We start from the raw sequence: 22,277 nt of genomic DNA on the forward strand, positions 1-22,277 counted from the left end.
ATCAGACATGAATTCCTCAAGGATTTTACCTTTAGTGTTAGTGTGGGCACAATAGCTGAACAATATCAGCGCAATGTGCAGAGTCAGCAACAGTTCCGTATTTGGAGTGACAGGGCTATGAATGACGCTCTGATGTATCAAAATAGAAGCGCCTCCAGTAGCTTTATCGCCTGGAGGGGGAAAAGGAATGATAACCACAATACCGTCTTAACTTAAAGGTATTTTTAAGGTATGTCTCTTGGAGTCACAATGCTGACGATTGAAGGTCTTGTATGAGTAATTGTATTTTATTGAAGTTATTCTTCAGTCCTCTGCAATTCCACTGAATTAGATTGGCCAACTGAGTTATGGCTGCTTAACTGGAGTGAGTCCACGTGAATGTGAAGAGGGACTATTTCTCCCCCTGTCCTGTGAGGGCAGATTAACATCCATATTCAGAGGTCCAAATGTGTTCTGTGTTGGAACATCAGACGATGGAGGGACAGCAGTTTGGTTGTCTCCATATAATTTTGTCCTTTCTTCTGTTTTGAATTATCAAGGACTGTTTTAGAAACAGACGTTTCAGATTGTTTCTCATGGTGAATTTCTGTTTAAGAAGCAGACGTAAATTGTATTGATTTGGGAGTAATCTGAAGGACTGAAGGTGAAGGAATAGGTTATTCTGATTTTACCCATGTCTGACATGAAATGAAGGACGTTGCTACAGAGCGGGTGACTGCAGCAGAGTAGGTCAGGTTTGATGCAGTTGAAGTCTAATTTGTCAACATATGTTGTGCTTCAAGTTATTAAATGTTGTTTTGACATATGATGTTCAATATTTGTGCACGTGCAGGGCAGGACCTGGATGAAGCGGAATTGGCACCATTACTGTTTGCGTACTTGTTTTCTTTATCGCAGTCGGAACCCTTGTTATTCAGTGCAACATAAAGTAGGCTTCTAGTGAACTAGTTGTGAAGCAGGTAAGCATACAATGCAAGAAATTACTCTGATTTTTTTATTCTTGAGTGAGTGAGTGAGTTACAATTTATCGTCACATCGGCAATATTTCAGCCACATCGTTACGAGAACAATTAATTGGTATACATAGTAAGTAATGGTAAATTATAAAAACCTGTCAACGAAGGACAGTCAAATAACTACAGGATCACAGATATAGATATAAAACTAGTATGAGAAACTGAAAAATTTCAACTATAGAAGACAATACAATATAAAAAACAGGCTATATATTGCCAACAACTGATGGTAGATGTTTATACTTGACCATGCCAGTTTGTGGATCACTTCTTGAAGCTGAATCACCAAGAGCTGACAAATGTGTTTTTCTTCACATCTGCCATCAGTAACTTAAGGGACTCATAAACAATCTATATGTGTCCCAGCCCCATCAGGTCTTCACGCTGGTTGCTCCAAGTTATCTTCCCGGTGCAGCAATACAGCTCCCATTGCTCCAAAACATTTTTGTAAAAGTGTTTCCTATTAATATCATGGACTTACTTATGTTATGGTCTTGCTCGAGTTACGTCTGGCAGGTAAGTCGCATTAGGTTTATTTGTAGTACCTTTCCAAGCAACTGATCAAACACTAGGTAAGCTATGATCAAGGAAGTGTCATTCATTATCATCTTTACTACCTTTCCGCTGTTTTCCTAATAACCATGCATATGTTACTTATCAAATTAGCTATAAAAACATGTCCTCATTGTGGTTGAACGCTTCTGGGATTGAAGCGCCATGAAATGTATCAACGTGACGCATTTGAGTAAACTCATTGCCATCGTAATGCTCTATTAGTTATTCACTACATTATTTTCTACTGGTTGTGTCATATTGTATTATACAGCGAAAAGAGAGCAGTGTCAAATTTGTCTTTACTCCCCTGTTATGATGATGTCACTTTAAATATCAACATAGTTAAATTTGCCGACACGCTTCATGCCATGACAAATGTACATGGTTAAATGTACCTACACGCCTCATGCCATGACAATATGTTCATGGTTAAATGTGCCTACACGCCTCATGCCATGACAATAAGGACATGGTTAAACATGCCTACACGCCTCATGACATGCCGAAATGTACATGGTTAAATGTACCTACACGCCTCATGCCATGACAATATGTCCATGGTTAAATGTACCTACACCGCTCATGCCATGGCAATATGGACATGGTTAAACATGCCTACACGCCTCATGGCATGACAATATGGACATGGCTAAACGTGCCTACACGCCTCATGCCATGGCAAAGTGTGCTTGGTTAAACATGCATACACGCCTCATGCCATGTTTTATTTACGTATTGTATTTACGTGTTGTTTTTTCTTTAATTTGATTATATCCAGTATATCCAACAACAACAATTATTTGTAAGTAGGGGAATCTGGTCACATCAGTCGTAATACATGCTTTTACAAGATGATTACAACTTTAGAAGAGCCATCTTCCCTTTTTTGTAAACTTTTCTGTCTTGGATTACTTGGATTAATTTACAAATTTTAGGTACGATCAAACATCGTACCAAGATTTCAAAAAGCTTCATGCGTCCAGTGAGTGAGTGAGTTAGGATTTCCAGTCACATCGGCAATATTTCAGCCATATCGGGACTAAAACAAGTTTAAATTCGCCATAAATACAGGTAAATTATAAAAAGCCTGTCAACATCATGCATTCAGTGCTCGAGATTAGTTTGTTCTTGGGTAAAATTTTCGATCCCCATTTGACCTTACCGAAAAACAATTATTAATATCTTTTTATTATTTTAAATACAAATATGTGATACTCTAGTTCTACTTTAGACTGTCGACAGTTTTATGTATTCAAAATGTGTTCATATAATGGATAACTTGTTCTGGTCACTCGTGGGCTGAGATATGACCGATGGAACTTTATATGCAAACTCTCTAACCCACATATTCATTGGTGAACCATGCATACAAGGTTATTTTGCCACAAATGTATTTAGCATCGTTTACCTGCTCATGTAGTTCTATTTCCAACTCTTGATTTTCCAATCCCAATAATGTGATCGCTTTGCTTGCTCGACTGCCATATTCTCCAACTCTCGAAGGAAACATTATTGTATGTTGTTGGTAAAGTATCTACCTTAACGTTCAAATGTTTTCATGAAATAAACTCAAGTGCTTTGTACACATTGGTTCCAAGATAACCCGACTTCTTAATTTGAGGTTATATGACTGAATTACAATCGTAATTCCCATTTTAATTGGACCGGGCAGTTTTCGTCAGTGTCACGATAGACACAATTTTTCACATGACATAATATGGACCAATAGTTCACCTCAACATGACAGTCCTCTTTGTCAACGTTGACTTTTTACCTTTATTGGAATTGGTGGCCTATATGTGTATGTTTGTGTGTGTGCGTGTGCGTGTGCGTTCTCTTCTAAATTTTGTTCTTTCTCGACCCCTCTATCTCCCACCTGTTACAGATGACACATGCTATTTAAATTTGATCCAATATAACCATCGTAACGTGATACGTGAACCATAAACAGCTGTTTTTTGTGTGCGCGGCGCTCTACTTACCTCGGGAGAGTAATTTCCGCTACTTTTTTCACACATAATTATTACTGAGATGTTATTCATGTCTGCACCTGTGTTAGCGCCAGGGATTATTGAAAGGCAGAGAGTGAAGTTTAAGTTCACGCTTCGGCTCGCGTACATAAATCATCATCGCGCCCGGACTGTATGTCAATAACTTATCGTCAATTTGACTATCGATCCCTAGATCGATACATTCTGCGCACGTCTGAAGCAAAAATACTACCTTGCCTTCAGAGTGTCTTTCAATACCTTTCCTGACATGTTGTTTTTATATCTAATATTTTATATCTATATTTATCTGTATTCTTTATATCTGTGACACTCGCAACTGAAGCACGGATATAAACAGGATGTGGGTTTGTCTCAGGAGAAAACCTTTATAGACACAGATCCGAAAAAGTATTGTTATGGAGACAATTGTTTGGTCCGAATTACAACACAGATAAGCAGTTCTTTCTTCACCAGTCAATTTGGTTGCCCGGCAGAGATTTCGAGCAAAGGCAGTGGCAGCTCACATGTTACATCTACGTCAGTCCTCAGAATACTGACAGAATATATCTATTCTTGACCTTGCCATTTTGTAGATGTATTCGGACACCTTCTGGAACCTGAATCATCAAGCCTAACATCGGGCTGACAAATGTGTTTTTCTTCACATCTGCCACCAGTAACTTAAGCTACCCATAAACAATTTATATCTGCCCCGGCCTCTCAGGTCTTCACGCTGGTGGCGCCTAGTTATCTTCACGGTACAACACTACAGCTCCCATTACTCCAAAACATACGTCCCGATGTAAAAGTGTTTTCTATTAATATCATGGACTTATGTTATGGTCTTGCTCGTGTTACGAAAGTTGTCGGAATAACGTTATTTGAAGCCTGACTGTGCATACATTCGTCTTGCAGGTAAGTCGAATTAGGTTTATTTCTAGGACCTTTCCAAGCAACTGGTAAGCTATGAGTAAGGAAATGCCATTCGTTGCCTCTTTGCTACCCTTCCGCTGTTTTGCTAATCGCCATGCATATGTTACTTGTTTTATATTAGGTATAAAAACATGACCTCATTCTGGTTGAGGTATGTAAGCCTACTTCAATCACAAAAATATTGATATCTACCATCGTTGTCGTCAATCGTAGATTATTTGTAGGTTTTTTTAATAAATGGCTAACATTAGCAGCTGAAGGGATGGTATAAACCCAGCTAGGAAACCGTGCAGGAAGCAGAAGTATTGTAAGTCCCCACGGCCGTTAGTATGGTGGCCTATTTTTCGTTGCTAGCGACCTCTAGCCCACTTTTAAAGTGTATTGTTCTCTTTAATAATATCGTTTTATGATTACATGCTAGTTTTACCTTATCTGTGACACTCTAATAGTTTTACTGTCCATCGTCAACAAGTTTTTAATTTCTAATTTTAGTGATCTTTAGCATGATGAATGATTATTGTCGTCACGATATGGCTGAAATATTGCTGATGTGACGATAAACATTAGCTCACTTACTCATTCATTCTGGTTTATCGCTTGTGGGATTTAAGCCCCAGAAATGTATCGGCGTGACGCATTTGAGTAAGTTCATTGTCATCGCAATGGATAGTTTCATCTGTAATGCTCTATTAGTTATTCACTGCATTATTTCTTGCTGGTTGTGTCGTATTTCATTATACATTGAAACACGAGCAGTGTGGAATTTGTTATAATGATGGTAATTTACATATCAACATAGTTACACATGCCTACATGCTGCATGCCATAACAATATGTACTTGGTTACATGTGCCTACACGCCTCATCCTATGACAATATGTACTTGGTTAAATGTGCCTACACGCTTCATCCTATGACAATATGTACTTGGTTAAATGTGCCTACACGCTTCTTGCTATGACAAAATGTACATGGTTAAACTTGCTTACTCTTCATGCCATACCAATATGTACATAGTTTAACTTGCCTACACACTTCATGCCATGACAATATGTAAATAGTTTACCTTGCCTACACACTTCATGCCATACCAATATGTACATAGTTTAACTTGCCTACACACTTCATGCCATGACAATATGTACATGGTTTAACTTGCCTACACACTTCATGCCATGACAATATGTACATGGTTTAACTTGCTCACTCTGCATGCCATGACAATATTACATGGTTAAACTTGCCTACAAACTTCATGCAATGACAATATGTGCATGGTTAAACATGCCGACTCGCTGCATGCCATGACAAGGTGTGATCAGACATGCCCTTACATGCTGCATCCCATGACAATGTGTACCTGGTGAAATTTGCCTGCCTGCACGCTTTATTCCATGACAATATATAAATGGTTAGCTTGCCTAATCGCTTCAGGCTATGACAATACCAACACAGATAAGGCTATGACTATACCTTCCTGGTCAGCCTTGCATGCATGCAGAATGCTACATGATGGTGCATATACGTAGTGTAACTCGCTATGACATTGCACGCTGTGACAATACCAAGAGACCTGATGTCATCACTCTGATATTTTGTGACCACGTTTGTATGCCATTTTACATCCAATAGCACCTGTTTCGTGGGTTAACAGCGACTTGTTGTAATTATTTTCTGGCACCGTCGTGCTATGCTTGCATGTAAAACAACATCATTACTCCAACAGCGGTTACGTTAACATAGAAGTGTAAACACTTGATATGATAAGACCATTTCTGGCACCGTCGTGCTACATTTACGTGTAAAACAACACCGCTACCGACCACAGCGTGTAGTGGTTATGTTCACATGCCTTTTCGTTTATAGACGTCTAGACACACGATATGATAGAACATTCCGCAGATGACATAATCCATTAGTGCAATACACAAATACAAGGAAAAGGAAACTTGCGGAATGAGGATAATTGGCATTCCTACTATCGTTAACATAACCGATGCGATTCCTTCCCGATTCCTATTTTCTATAAGCAATACCCACACAATGTTGTTTCATATTTGTTCTTTGATTTTTCCAAGTGATTTATTTATCCTTTTTTCTTTCTTGCCTCTCTTGCTAGGCGTTAAAATGAACATGATTATATTGTGGCATGCTGTACGTCGTGAATATAAACACCGACTGCGAACAGCTCAACGTGAAAAATATAACTGTCAACAACATGCAACCATTTGTCACCTTTTAAACAAAACGTACAAAAAAACATATCAGTGATCAAGATCCTTGAAAATGTTTATACTTGTGATGGTGATAACATTTATTCAAACATTATGTTTAGAATTAATAATAAATGGAAAATATACGTAACGTATGTTGAATGTAAACTGCTGTCAGTAACGAGTGTGTAAATGTGAGGGAGAGGTTAAGCACCTGCCGGTTCATGGAATGGTTTACTATCTGTTTTGCTCGAATGCTGATTAAACAGCGTTGAGCTTTGACTGAAGATGTGTTAAGGTCTCCCTCTCTGGTGGATGAAAGAGTGAGTGAGTGAGTTTAGTTTTATGCCGCACTCACAATATTCCAGCTATATGATGGCGGTCCTCTGGTGAATGGTGGCATCGTTCCGATCGTTTTGAGTGAATGGGGACCAGAATAGAAATAGAACCCAGTGAAAAGCATAAAACTGACAAATGGGCTCTGTTTCCATGGAACTATTAATAGTTTTCATTGAGTGACAATGGGCCACTGGGCATAATGAAAATTATTTGCGTGGTACGCTGAAAAATCATTGATGACACCACCTGGTACCCATTCAATGAAGGACCTGTGAAAATCCTGGTTAGAATTGGTCTTCACCAGCCTATGCTGGTCGTTACCAAGTGGTCAGGCTTGCGTATCCCAATTGCGTATATCGATGCTCATGATTTTGATCACTGGACTGTCTGGTCTAGACTCAATATTTTCAGACTACCTCCATAAACATGGAATTTTGCGGCGTTAGACGATAAACAAAACAAATAATCATTCTACAAAAGGATTTAAAAGAAACCTCTGCTAAAATATGTCGTTTATGCCAACAATACTATTTCATGAGGATCTGGGTATGAATCTCGTCCATGTTCGCTTAAAGGTGAGCTTGGAATGTGCCATCCTTCGTACCTGTCGCAAATTGTTGCAAAGGCCCGTCGATTGTTCATCTGAAAAGCACACATGAACACATGGCATAAGTCAAATAATACTGGTCACATTTCCAAACAATATCTGTTTTCCCAGCAATAACTTATATTTAACCGCAATTCAAAACACTGTCACTCTCCTATGTATTTACTTTGACAGCATCAACATGACAGTTGGACTTAAGAGGCAGCTCGGCGTCATCAGCGCCATTAGCTACGTCACCGGCGGCATCATAGGAGGCGGCATCTTCGTCAGCCCAAGTTCGGTGTTGGCTGGTGCTGGAGCATCTCTAGGGCTCTCCCTCTGTGTGTGGGTGTTTTGTGGCTTCATTAGCTACTGTGGAGCTTTGTCTTACGCCGAACTTGGTAGGTGGTACCCAAGTGACAAATCAAGAAGGGAATAGTATGGTCTCCAAATTTTGTAGGTGGTAGATAAGTGCAGAAATACCAAATTTGCTAAGTGTTTGTCAGTAACAGTTTGGTGCCCAAATCGGTAAGAAATAAAATAGTGTTGAAATCTGTTTTTCAACTCTGTAGGGACAGTTTATTGTTATGTGGTAAACTTGGGTCGATCCCTACAGGAGAGAGTCTTGCAAGAGATAATATGGACCGTGATAAAGAATCACTTCTTTCGCAAAAACATTTGTAAACATGGATGCTTACATCGTTAACGTTGTTCAGTGACGAGTTGTGATTTCGATAATTTGAACTGAAAGTGTGGCAATATATTTCAGTCTGGAAACATGACGAACAATAGTCTATTAAGTACGATAACGTCATAACGTCACGATGCCTGAACTTTCCATCGGAAAAATTTAATGACGTTGCAGTGGTGTTGTACTGTGAACAAAACAGTGGAAAGATCACTTCGTTTTTCATATGCTAGTTTGATTAATGCCAGCTAGACATCGAGGCTCACTGAAGTTGTTCAAATGTTGGTGTGAAAACTACGATTTACGTCCACACAGGACACATATGTGCAGATTAGAAACGATCTTAACTGACATCTGAATTCGTCATTTCAATCTACTGATAGAATTTGGACCACTCGATGACACAACACACATTTTTGTTTTGCAATTGGGTAACAGTTGAAGTGAAATTAACTAATATTCAAGAAGAATGTCAGTATGACAAGACCTGCCAAATAATATGTGTATTCCTAAGGGTATTTACCACTATACACAAGCGTCATATATCATATATGGCATTCTTACATGGCCCATTACAAAAGAATTTTCATTGCTCACAAGGCTCACTAAAAACAATGCTTTTTCATAATACAGACGATATTGCCGTCATCATCGAAACACATTCTCGCGATGACCTGTGTTGGTCTGCTGTTTCAGGTACTCGTATTAAGAGATCTGGCGGAAGCTATACTTACGTCAGAGCAGCCTTTGGAGACATGGCCGGATTCACTGTGTTGTGGGCTCAGCTGTTTGTTGTGCGCCCTTTAGCGGCCGTATTGGGAAGTCTAGTCACTGCTGAATACATCATGCGGCCTTTCTATCTGAGTGCCCAGACTTGGCGCCAAAGTCAGCCAAAGTTCTGCTTTGCTACAGTTATCTTATGTAAGTGGTAGATAAAAAATACTTTCTTAAGTTTGAATTTAAAAGCGTCACCGATTTTGGCATGACTTTCAATAAACAAAACGTTATATTGTTCCTGAAATTAAGGCAAGGTTGCGGAAGTCCATTGAAAGCCATTCTAATACATGGTACTGTAGAAATGTGTTATAGGAGAAGTCAAGGAAATCTTGTCAACTTCGTAAAGAGACCTAAAGGATCTATTATCCGTCATATTAATCTCATATTAAACCTGTAGGAAACTGGTGTGAGTGAGTTGAGTTTTACCCCGCACTCAGCAATATTCCAGATATATGGAAATTGAGGGTGAGCGGGTGACCAAGCGGTAATCCAAGAGAACTGTGTCACTTACTCTCATCAGAAACTGATAATCAAAGGTTCTAAGGGGTCGTGGCCTAAGTCAATATGGTCTTGTGATAGATGGCTGACGTGAGATATCGCGGAGCCCTGGGTCTTTGGTATAGGTTGACAAGCATTACATCGGGGAGATTTATGTATAATGTTACATTATGGGTCAGGCCAATAACACCAAGCTCTATAAAAAAACCTCTTTCCATTTGTTTCCACAGCTTTCATTGTGGCCTGTAACTGTTATAGCGTTCGTGTTGCTGCCGGAATACAGACAGTATCCACGGTCTGCAAGGTCAGCGCTCTTGTCGTCATTATAGTAGCTGGCCTCTATCACCTTACTCAAGGTAGGTCGATTGTCTGCAAGGTCAGCGATGTCAGTGGTCCATGAACTACCAGGTCAGCAATCTTGACATTATAGCCACTGCCTTTATCGCCTTACATAAGATAGGCCCACGATCTGCAAGGTCAGCGTCCTTGTCATTATAGCCGCTGCCTCTATCGCCTTACACAAGGTAGGTTCACGATTTGCAAGGTCAGCGTCCTTGTCATTAGAACCCCTGTCCTCTATCGCCTTACACAAGGGAGGTCCATGATCTGCAAGGTCAGAGCTTTTGTCATTTTAGTCAATCCGAATTACTAACTATTTGTAAAATCAACGCTCCGTCGTCACCATAGCAGCAGACGTGTATCACTTTATACAGCATTGTTCCACTGTCTGCAAGATCAACTGAGTGCGGCAGCTGGCATGTATCACCTAATGCAAGGTAGGCCCACTATCCGCAGGATCGATTCCCTCGTTGTCACAAACCAGGAGGTGAGTATCAACACCCTTGGTCACATCCATGTCAACTGGGGTCTACGTAAGTGCCTGGTCTAAGCTTAGTCCATGTCATTATCTACAGGTAATTTCAACAGCACACATAGATCTGAAAAACACGTTTTAACTGCTAAACAGTATCCTTAAATCTGACAATTTTTACTGGATTGTGCTCTTTATTCATTTGACGAGAGCAAATGAATATGAGCACGATATCATCATGCATATTCTTTAAACAATTCCAGATTTGTTACATGTTCAGTTTCTGCTATACTTGATTTGGGTTTGTCGTGTTTTAGAATAGCATGTTGCTTTCATAGGTCACAATGAAAACTTTAGAGACCCGTTCGTCATTAGCGATCTCAACCCAGGTGGCTTTACCTCGGCTTTGTATGCTGGGCTGTATGCATACGTGGGATGGTAAGTGTGATCATGCTTTATGTGCTGGGCTCTGTTTCAATCTTCTGGGATCATATTGTATGTGTTGTTATGATTGTATTCTCTGTATTTCATCCCACAAAGTTTATATTTTATGTTCTAAATATGATCCAAATGTGTGTCAACCTGCAAGGATCATATTGTATGTGCCAACTGTCTGTATTTCATCCTGCAAAGTTTACATTGTATCTTCCAAATGTGATCCAAATGTGTGTCAACCTGCATGTGGCTTTATAGTTGTATTCTGTGTATTTCATCCCGAAAAGTTTATATTTTATGTTCTAACTGTGTTTCAAATGCGTGTCAACCTACAAGGATCATATTGTATGTGCCAACTGTCTGTATTTCATCCTGCAAAGTTCTCATGCGCTAAATGTTATCCAAATGTGAGTCAACCCTCAGGGATTGTATTCTGTGTGCTAATACTGTATTTCATTTTGCAAAGTTCTCAATCTGTGGGCTAACTGTGTTTGTGTTTTATGCTGCAGGGATCACATCAATAATGCAGTTGAGGAAATCGTTCAACCACAGAGGTAAGCAATGAATTTCAACTGGTGCTAAACTGTATCTGATGTCCATTCACTTCAATTGAACAAACACCTGTCACTGTACCTAAGGTGATGCTAGTGACGCACGTTACCAGCATCCAACATGGTGGCAGGTAAGATCGCTTGGCGATTATTCCCCTCGAATTAGCAGTCTTCCACGTGTATACAATCAACATTATTCAGCACACTGTTATACTTTGATGGTGGAAATACATTGAATGTACTGAATTTGCTTATTAATGTCTATGTGTTGAAGAATAAGAATTTTAAAATCGCGCGAGGATGTCGGTAACTCAAAGTCTGGATGTCGGTAACATGCAATGAATGATGCTGGTAACGCATACTGTCTTGCTTTAGTCGGTAAACAGAAATTGTCGATTTATGTTTAAATACAAAGGAGATACAAAAAAAGTTCTTATGTTTTACACAGATGTGTACTGTTGGTACATTAGCAGTATGAGCTAATGTTAATGTAGCAAACAGTACACATCTGTGTAAAACATAAGAACTGATATTTGTATCTCCTTTGTGTTTAAACATAACTCGACAATTTCTGTTTACCGACTGACGCAGGACAGTATGTGTTACCAGCATCATTCACTGCACGTTACCGACATCCAGACTTTGAGTTACCGACATCCTCGCGCGATTTTAAAAAATTATATTCTTCAACACATAGACATAATTAAGCAAATTCAGTACATTCAAAGTATTTCCACCATCAAAGTTTATCAGTGTGCTGAATAATGTTGATCGTATACACGTGGAAGAACTGCTAATCGAGGGGAATCCAGACATCGTCTTCTGTTGGTTACCCAGCCACGTTGGCATTTCTGGGAACACAATGGCCGATTTTGCTGCCAAGGCAGCACTCAACAAATCTGTGACACCACTTCTTATTCCATACTGTGATTACAAAGCTAGCATTACAACTTACATCCGTGATCTGATGCAAAGAAGTGGGACACGCAAGTAGGTATCTATAAATTACATGCAATAAAAACAACTATCGGTTACACCTACTTGTGTTGTCAGTCAGATTTGAAGAGGTCATCATACGACGATGTCGTATTGGCCACACAAGATATACTCATGAGTACCTATGAACAGGTGAGGATCCTCCGTTTTGTATCCCTCGTGGTGAAAGAATCACGGTCAAGCACGTCTTGCTTGACTGTGTTGAATATTCCATCACAAGGGATATCTATATTAAATCACGAACTCAGAGAAGGATCTTTTTAGTAATATAGAAGTTCTCATTTAATTATTGCCTTTTTAAAAGAATAAGATTTGTTAACTGATTTGTAGATGGATAAATATTTTATGATTGGAAGTTTGAATTAATAACTCAGATTGTTAGTGGCTGTTTCCTCAAGGGGGGTTAAAGTACTGTAAAATTATTGTCCACCTGAGAGGATACGTACGTCCACAAACATCCAGAGTAAATTAAAACTCTCCACTATTTTAAATCGTAGAATATGTGTGTTTTTAAATGAATGGCTAGATTTGTCTACGTTGCTAACGGCTGAAGGGATGGTGTAAATCCAACTAGGGTCCATGCAGGAAACAAATGTACTGTAAGTCCCCATGGACCCTAGTATGGTGATCTACCTTCAGTTGTTGGCGATCTGTAGCCAGTTTTTATATTGTATTGTCCAAATAGTGCTATTAGTTTTAACTTTCCTCACTAGTTTTAATTGTAATTGTGATATTCTAGTTGTTTTACTGTCCTTCGTAGACAGGTTTTTATAATATCCATATATTCTATTTCAATGTCAAATATGTTCTTGTCACGATATGGCTGAGATATTGCCGATGTGACGTTGAATAGTAACTCACTCATTCACTCACTCACCTTCAGTTGTTGGCAATATATAACCAGTTTTTACCTTGTATTGCCATCTATAGTTCAACTGTTATAGTTCAACTAGATATAATTACTAGTTTTAACTTCTAATCTGTGATAATCTAGTTATTTTACTGTCCTTCGTTGACAGGTTTTTACAATTTACCATTAATTATTATGTATAAAATTAATTGTTACCGTCACGATATGGCTGAAATATTGCCGATGTGACGATAAATTTTAACTCACTCACTCTAGTCACGATATGGCTGAAATACCGCCGATGTGACTCACTCACTCACTCTATAACGATAGCAATCGCATGGTTTTAGGCCTTTTCCCCAACGGAAACAACTTGATATATATTCATGCAACCAGGTGTTTGGTGAGCGTATGCTGGGCCCTGTCAAGTGGGTGATGGTGCCTTGTATTGCGATGTCTGCTGCCGGTATCACCAACGTCATCATTTTCACCTCCAGCAGGTGCGTGACAGTTGTCGACAATGGCTCTTTTGAAAACCTATGCACATATTTTCCCCAATTACTTTGATATCTGGCAATTACATTCCATCATTCCATCAGGTGGACTGAACCGACTGTTTTAATGGGGTTTTTCTTACATCAAATATACAGTTAACATAGTGGAAATAATTTGTTTATATGTTTGTTTTGGAAAACTCTAAATTTGTGCACTTGATAAACTCCAACGATTTTTGTCTGAAAAGGTTAAACTTCGTTGGCGGCAGAGACAACGTCTTCCCTCGATTCCTTGGAATGGTGAATGCAGAAAGGAAGACGCCTATGCCGACAGTCCTACTCGTGGTAAAGATTTTTGGGCATTTAGTATTAGGTTTTTTCATCTACATGACCACATCCAACCCGCCACACATCAACAATCCTGAATTTGTGTCATGTTAATGGTTAATTCCATAGTAATACCAAGTATTCTCGTACAATAAATGTTTCATGATATTATGAGCATGTGACAAGAAGTAATATCACAGTTGGTGTAACAGGCGATGGTGTCACAGTTGCTGTGGCGGGAGATGGTGTCACAGTTGTTGTTACAGGCGATGGTGTTACAGTTGTAGTTACTGGCGATGATGTCACAGTTAGCCAGTTAATGGCGATGTTGTCACAGTTGCTGTTACAGGCGATGTTGTCACAGTTGCTGTTACAGGCGATGTTGTCACAGTTGCTGTTACAGGCGATGTTGTCACTTGTAGTTACAGGCGATGGTGTCACAGTTGTTGTTACAGGCGATGGTGTCACAGTTGTAGTGCCAGGCGATGGTGTCACAGTTGTAGTTACAGGCGATGGTGTGACAGTTGCTGTTACTGGCTATGTTGTCACAGTTGTAGTTACTGGCGATGTTGTCACAGTTGTAGTTACTGGTGATGTTGTCACAGTTGTTGTTACAGGCGATGGTGTAACAGTTGCTGCTACTGGCGATGTTGTCACAGTTGTAGTTACTGGCGATGTTGTCACAGTTGTAGTTACTGGCGATGTTGTCACAGTTGTTGTTACAGGCGATGGTGTAACAGTTGCTGCTACTGGCGATGTTGTCACAGTTGTTGTTACAGGCGATGGTGTCACAGTTGTTGTTACATGCGATGGTGTGACAGTTGCTGTTACTGGCGATGTTGTCACAGTTGTAGTTACAGGCGATGTTGTCACACTCGCTGTTACAGACGATCGTGTCACAGTCGCTGTTACAGACGATGGTATCACAGTTGCTGTTACAGGCGGTGGTGTCACAGTTGTTGTTACAGGCGATCCTATCACAGTTGTAAGAGGTAAGAATTTTGAATGGCACTAATAACGGTGTCCTTACTTTCTGTTTTTGAAGTTCGCCTTTTCGCTGGTCATTGTATGTCTGGGCGATGTGAAGAGCATCATCGGGACCTACTCCTTTGTGCGGGCTCTACCGGAAGCTGTTGCTATAGTTGGCATACTGCGTCTGAGAAGAAAGTTTCCAGACTCTCATGACGTGTACAAGGTTTGAAATCTTTATTTTTGCCAGTTGAATAGAAGTATTACTTAAATAGTCGTGAACGTGTCGTGAATTTGTGAATGAAATGATGATGAACGTTACCGGGATTAAATGGAGACAATCTGAATGCCGCACATTCGCTGCTTACTCCTTTTTTAACAACTTAAACAGAATCCGTTGCAACTACTCGTACACAGGACCAAAGCCGGATAGTAAACCACTGAAATAAACGTAAATACAGTAGGAAATATATGCCATGACCGGATTTACGTATGTTTCCAGAGATTTCCCAACTTCGGGCATATATTTCATATGAATCTATACCTTTGAAACATATGCTCATCGTACATTTTCGTATGCACAAGTACCTCGTTCATGTATGCCATGACCGGATTGTCAAGTATTTCGCAACATGAATTGCAACACAGATACCACAGTTAATACATGATCATACAGGATTTCCGATGCATTCCTTTGAATTTCAATTGGTGCTGAAATTTCCGATTTCGTTTACTCAGGTTGGAAACATGTAAATTTACGGAGGTGGGGAAACACTTGTAATTTTTCAAATTTGCAAATGTTTACACACCTTAGATATTTATGTATTATACCGGATTTCAGGGGTATGTATAGTATGACCAGAAATTATTGAGAATTTTAGGAATATGTTTAATTGGATTTCTAGTATAAACAACCTTGACCAGCTATCAAGTGCTTGGTTTCATTCAAGAGAGACAACTCCGTTAATCCTTTTTCATTAGTTTGTGTAGAGTTATCCCCCTTTGTTTACTTGCTAGCAGACGACATTTTCAGTGATCCTCAGTATTTATGATTTAGAGTAGAGGAAGTTGATTTTAGAGTATTATAACAAGGACATCAGATCAGCTAAAGTGTTTTCAAGTAGAACAGGCATCCCTTTGTCCACTGTTTATCGTGTTTTGAAAAATATTGCAAATGGATATGGCATTGAGCACCAGGGAGGCGCCGGTAGGCCCAGAAAATTGACTTTTGGTGACAGGAGGCGGCTTGAAACCTGAACAAAAGGAGCGAAGGTTGAACTGGTGCTTACAGCATAGAAATTTTAACTGGGAAAATGTGATTTTCTCAGATGAAAGTTCTGTGTGGCTGTTTCCTAATACACTGAAATTCTGGACCAAACAAACTGAAAAACCTTTGTATCAGCACCCAAAGTACAGTACGAAATTTAACGTGTGGGTGGGATATCTGTGTTAGGGGCAACGCCCATCTGTGTATTTGAAGGGAATATCAACAGTGAGCGGTACACAGATATTCTTGAGGGACATTTACTTCCATCTGCTCACGTGTTCTGTGGAAATGTTTGGATTTTTCAGCAGGACAACGACCCAAAACATCGTTCAAAGCATTCACAGGCCTGGTTTCGGACCCAAAATATGACATAATTAGATTGGCCAAGCTATAGCCCTGACCTAAATCCAGCAGAAAATGTCTGGGGACTTATGAAGGAAATTGTCAATAAAAAATCTGATTATTGCTGAAATGAAAGAAGAGGTGTCCGATATTGGGACAGCATGGACCACGACTTTCTAAATTCTTTGATCAGTAGTATGCCCCGCCGCATTGAAGCCTGCATTGCTGCCCATGGTGACTTGACAAAATACTAACTGTTCACCTGTCTTTGAATCTGGAGTTATGTTCTGCTAATATTCACATTTAAGTACAGCTCTACGTAAGAATCATGCAAAATCGAGAATACTGGATAAGTCAAAATCCAGAATTTGGTTTAAAATTTCAGAATGTGATGACACCCACTGTATTAAACATCGTTGTGGATTTTTTCTAAAATATGTGCGCTAGTTGTCGCGATACGCTAATATTTCCAAAAGATCAATGGGAGGAAGACGAGCAACGATCTCCATTGGTTTGCATAGTAAAGTACTGTTACTTTGAAACCAGATTTTGAATAACAGCAAATGTGTGGCATATAACAAAGTATATGTACATATAAAAGAATCTGTAATCTAACCTTTTCCGTCATAAAAGTACGTAAAGTTCTAATTTGAGATGAAAATGTTATTCTAAACGTGAGCGGCAATTCACCATTCAGTTGTCGTCCTTGACAACTTTTGTTCCTCATTACCGCTAGATGGCGTGTTGTTGCTAGGGTGTTGCTAGAGAAGCCACCCCGCGAAAATGGCGGATGCGGAAGCGAATTGTCTGCTCCGCTGCAGTGTTGGCCTGACAGCTGATGGTACTTGCGGAGTATATAGAGCATATCCAAAGAAAATGGTTTAGAAACCCTGGGATCATGCTGTCGGGATATTTCTTCGCATCTGCGGGAGGTGAATCTATGTGGTGGTCGGCAGACGACAAGAGCCCCCGCAGCAGACAGCGAGGGAAGTTTGATTTCCTACCGAATCGGCCTTTTCAGGTATGTTTGTAAAAATCACACTGGTAAGTCATTTATGATGAGAAATAAAAATGAAAAATAAGCATTGCATATATTTATATCGACAGATATGCACTATCCGGAAATCGTGTATCGCTCTATGATATCTTGTCTAACAGTTGCACCAACAGGGATCCATTTTGCGATTGAAACAGATATGGTCGCCGTTCCGCATTTACGAGTAAAATTTGTAAAACGCAACCGAATATTTCAAAACACTGAGCATCAGGCGAACTTTCATGAAAATGCAGATGTTACTGTAGTTTTTTGTGATATTGTTATCAGTCACATGTCGTATTTTGTCCAAATTCAAGCACTTGATGGCTGTTCCGTTCACCTCCTTTTGAGCACACAGTTACAAGACATGTCAGTGTGTTTCCTTACATTTTGTGCTTATGAATTTGGGGGCAGCAATTTTGTATGTAGAAATATTAATATATTATGATTAAAAAATTATGGGAGGGGCATTGATTTTGTATATGACATGCAAAGTGGGGGTTGGGGTGTCACTTACTTTGTACATAAATTTTAGGGGACATTCACATTGTACATGCTTCTCCATAAAGATCATCATTACCCCTGCTGACCATATGTTATGAACAGTCCCTAAGATAACTATTTTACCTCATTTTTAGAATACATAAACCTGTTAAATCTGTAGTACAAGTTATGTTTATTAAAGCCAAAATCTAACAAACAATTTTAAGTAGACTATAATATTGGTTACGTGAGTTACCTGTGCCAGGCTGTGAACAACCCTTGTTGCATATGAGGGAGTAAAATACAGTTTTGTCTTCTTTGAGTGGCATTTTAGAAGTTGCATACATGGGCATGCAACAACCAACTGATTTTATGGATAACAATTGCTTTATTGCATGTATGCAACGTTTCGATATGGGTTCTTGTATCACTGTCAAGCAAGAATGCGAGAACTTATTAATAAAAACATTTTATTAGATAATAACAATTAGGTAAATAAAATACTGAATTTTAAGCTGAATATAGTTTTAAGTGTACATGAAGTTATCATGATTTAAAATTGAAACATAATTTTCAACTGTTTAATAATTAAAGAAAAGAGTATTTTTGTATTGTACACTTGAATGATAGGTATGCAGAGTTGTGTAATATCATGTAACAAGTAGTATTTCTTTACTTTTTACAGGTATGATCCTTCAATGACAGTCTGTCCATATCATCGCTACAGACTTGGCATTCATTGGAGACCATCCAGGAAATATGTTTTCCTCTCCATCAAGGGTCACAGCTGCCATATAAAGGGGTGTCCGTCGACATGAGTGAGACCCTAATGAACAAGATTCGCGTCCTTGTGCCTGCAGGTTCTGGTAAATATATATGTTACTTATTCTTTTGGGTGTTTTAAAGCATGAGCTTTCACCATGGCACATAGTATTGCTATTATGGCTGGGAGAAATCTTGCACGGTAAAACTTGCAAGCATTAACTGGAAGTGGTGATAGTCTGGTTGTTTTCATTGCTATAAGTGGCAGCCTAAGCGACAGTTGGCAGTTCCGGCAATTGCTGATTGCGTGAATAATTGACCGCGCCATGTAGTCTAAACTGTCAGTTCCGCACCAAGCGAAAAAGTATGTTTACAGTAACAGTTCACAACTGCAGATAAATTGCAGAGCCTAGAAGGATTCTAACTTGGAACCACATCGCTCCTACTTTTAAATTCATTTTTTTCCTTTAAATGCTTTGAAGCTGAATTCTCATCTATTTGAAAATCAAGATAAGTTGTCAAACGTTTATTTTGTCACATTATGATATTTATCAGGGAATTCCTTTCCATGAGTTTGAATTCCTAAAGTATAGCAGCTGCTTTTTTATATTCGACTAAAAAGAGTAAAATCATTGAAGTAAATGTCATTTTAATCTTACTTGATATTTTCAGGAATCTGTGTGAAGTGCTACAATGTTTTCAACAGTACCTACAAGGAGGTTAACCAGTCATCAAGTGTAAGTTTCTTAATCAAATGCTCAACTCTTTAAGAAATATGTTCAAAATTTTAGTGAAAATACATATTGAACCATGTCAAACTTAATATAACAAATATTAATGTATGACCAGGAGTATTTAAAATTGAGATATGGTTAATCATAATGGCTATTTAGAAGTTACTAGTATCTATTTATTATAATCATCACTTTTAAATGATTTTAGGGCCAATTTTCACAACAAATTACAGGAGAAGATGTGTCTACATCAAGATCAAAAGCATCAGAGGTAAAGTCAACTTCATCTCCTACACACATGTATTAGTGAATATTTGTTATGTTTTAAACCTAGAGCTCCCTCTCCATGCTTATTTATGTATATATTACATACATACTATGTGAAGAAGTTAAATTACAAAATTAAGGGAAAAGTATGAATTTTTACAACACACATTCTTTAATTTAGAACTAAAATGTATTTTCCAGAAAGAGAGTACCAACAGCCATCTACGTGCGAGTGTACTCAGAGAAGTGCAGAATAGCCCTGAATGTGATGTAAGTACAACCTGGAGTATAAATGTAGTGTCACATATGCCTTGGTGGTGCTATGGAATTCATAATTATTATATCAATTCTGCTTTATTAACAGTTATCTGATGAATACTTGCTCGTATCATAAGCAGACTGTTTTCGTCCAGGGTTTGATGTCTGATCCCAGTGAAATTTAAACTACCTAATACTGTAATGTGCATTTGTTTTCCATCGACATTATAAATGTAATGTGTTTCTCAAACTTTGAAAATGCATTAACCATGTTCTGAACTGGTGCCTTGTAATATTTTTATGAATTGTTAAATTCATATTTTAATGTATTTTTTTCCATGGTTACAAGTTGGACTTTACAACATGATTCCATAAATGAATTCCATTCTCATTGAAAGATATATCCTATGATTTATGTTGAACCACCACTGTGATATGTCATCCTTTGGTGACTGTGGTTTTATCAAACAAATAGTATTGTAATATGAATATGTAAGACTTACATTATTTAATCCTGAATAACATCTGTTAATTTACATGTAACTATGCATGTATATCTTTTCAGAGTACATACAGTCAGGACTCTCAACCATCACAAATCTCAAATTGGAGTTACGACATGGATTTGAGTTTGAATGATGTGAATCATACCACCCTAGAAACATTGACAAGAGGATCATCCAGCCCAATACGAGCACGTCTACAGAGAGATATCTTCTTCAGTAACGAAAAGCACAGTAAATTATTACAAAAGAAAAAGCAAATGAGGCTGTTGATGCTGTCTTAGATATGATTGCACCAGGACAATCCAGTCAACTGAAAAAAAATTGATCACAGAAGATCCTCCTGATAGAACCTCTTCAGCTGACCATGACACCTTGATAGACCTATATCATCAAACTACAGACAATAATTTGAGAGCCCAAATATTGGCCACTGTATCCAATGATTTTAAAAAATCTGATCTCATGAAGAAAATTCCAGGTTTAACCATCTACAAAATTGACCAAGCAAGGTTAATGTCAAAATCTCAAAACGGAATATCTTTCCCTCAACAAGTCCAAACGACAGCGTCATCGAATGGACAAAGGTAGAATTGCAACATGCATTGGATTTCTTTTTTCGATCCTTGTTTCATGCAAGTTGTATCTTTTGGGACAAGAAACATAGAGTTGGACTCAGGTGTAAACATTACCATTCCTGATGTTGTTAGAACACATTCTCTAAATGAATCAAGATGTAATGAAACCTTGTGCGAGGGGAAGCTCGCTTTACATAATCCACCCTTTTTCACATTTTGCAAGCCTGTGCTGCATCTAAAAGGAAGAATCTCCATGGTTTGAACCCAAGCACTGCTGAAGGAGAAGAGGGGTATAAAACACTTCAAGATCTTTGCATGTGGAGTGCCTATGAGGGGGATGCTTTCAAAGATATAAAAGATAAACTTCTCATCAAGTCGAACGCTGAAAACTGATTACAAGATTCATGTTCAGGATTCAGATATGTGTTTTCAGACCATTGTATTACTTGGGGACTCAGTGATCCTAATGTCCCAGAATTGCAGAGAAATCCTGTGACCATTTGCATTCTCTGCAGTGTGACAGATGTCAGATTTTGGAAGATGTTGAAGAAAAATTCTCAAAACATAGTAGCAAGTATAGAGAAAGGAACTGCAGGAAGATTCAAGGAAATCATTATTATCAGATTCATTACAGCAGATCAGAAGTGGAAGGCCCACATAATGCGATCAGTGAACCAGTGATACATTTCGTATTAACTGTCTTCAAAATCTCAAATAAAACCAGGCATTCTTGAGGTCATGGATTGTGGGCAATGTCTAAATTTCTACCCCCTTGAAGTTCAGAGAGAAGCAGACAGACTGGTTTGGACGGCGTGGAAAGAACTGGCATGTCACTGTCTGCATTTACCGAGAGATGAACATGATACAATCTGTGAGTGATATTGATATATATATCGGATACCATATTTAAAATTAAAAAGGTAAACAATCCTAAAATAAGTAAAATAATGTCTTTTTGACAATGCAAACTATGAGAACGTATTGAAACTATGTCATTTCTAAATTTAGGATTAATGGG

The 22,277-nt window shown here is 38.6% G+C and overlaps 2 protein-coding genes and 1 long non-coding RNA gene across 3 annotated transcripts; 2 read left to right on the plus strand and 1 right to left on the minus strand.

Moving 5' to 3' along the window:
* The first annotated feature begins 7,835 nt into the window (after nucleotides 1-7,835).
* LOC124264037 (cystine/glutamate transporter-like) lies at nucleotides 7,836-14,174 on the plus strand. Its single transcript, XM_046698755.1, has 6 exons — nucleotides 7,836-8,034; nucleotides 9,018-9,242; nucleotides 9,827-9,952; nucleotides 10,746-10,845; nucleotides 11,352-11,396; nucleotides 13,982-14,174. The coding sequence occupies exons 1-6, from the start codon at nucleotides 7,836-7,838 to the stop codon at nucleotides 14,172-14,174; spliced, it is 888 nt and encodes a 295-aa protein (XP_046554711.1).
* Nucleotides 14,175-14,228: 54 nt separating this feature from the next.
* On the minus strand, nucleotides 14,229-16,226 carry LOC124264038 (mucin-2-like; the record flags this gene model as incomplete). Its single annotated transcript, XM_046698756.1, is given in 4 exon segments — nucleotides 14,229-14,340; nucleotides 14,382-14,427; nucleotides 14,477-15,071; nucleotides 16,182-16,226. Coding segments are annotated over 4 exon segments (798 nt in total), but the record flags the coding sequence as incomplete, so codon positions are not given.
* A 3,360-nt stretch (nucleotides 16,227-19,586) lies between these two features.
* On the plus strand, nucleotides 19,587-20,234 carry LOC124264034. Its single transcript, XR_006895027.1, has 3 exons — nucleotides 19,587-19,656; nucleotides 19,862-19,924; nucleotides 20,122-20,234. It is a non-coding gene; the product is annotated as an uncharacterized LOC124264034 (long non-coding RNA).
* The last annotated feature ends 2,043 nt before the right edge of the window (nucleotides 20,235-22,277 follow it).

Source organism: Haliotis rubra, unplaced genomic scaffold (assembly GCF_003918875.1).
Source record: "Haliotis rubra isolate DU_JTF1 unplaced genomic scaffold, ASM391887v1 Scf903, whole genome shotgun sequence".
In the NCBI taxonomy this organism is placed as follows: domain Eukaryota; kingdom Metazoa; phylum Mollusca; class Gastropoda; order Lepetellida; family Haliotidae; genus Haliotis; species Haliotis rubra.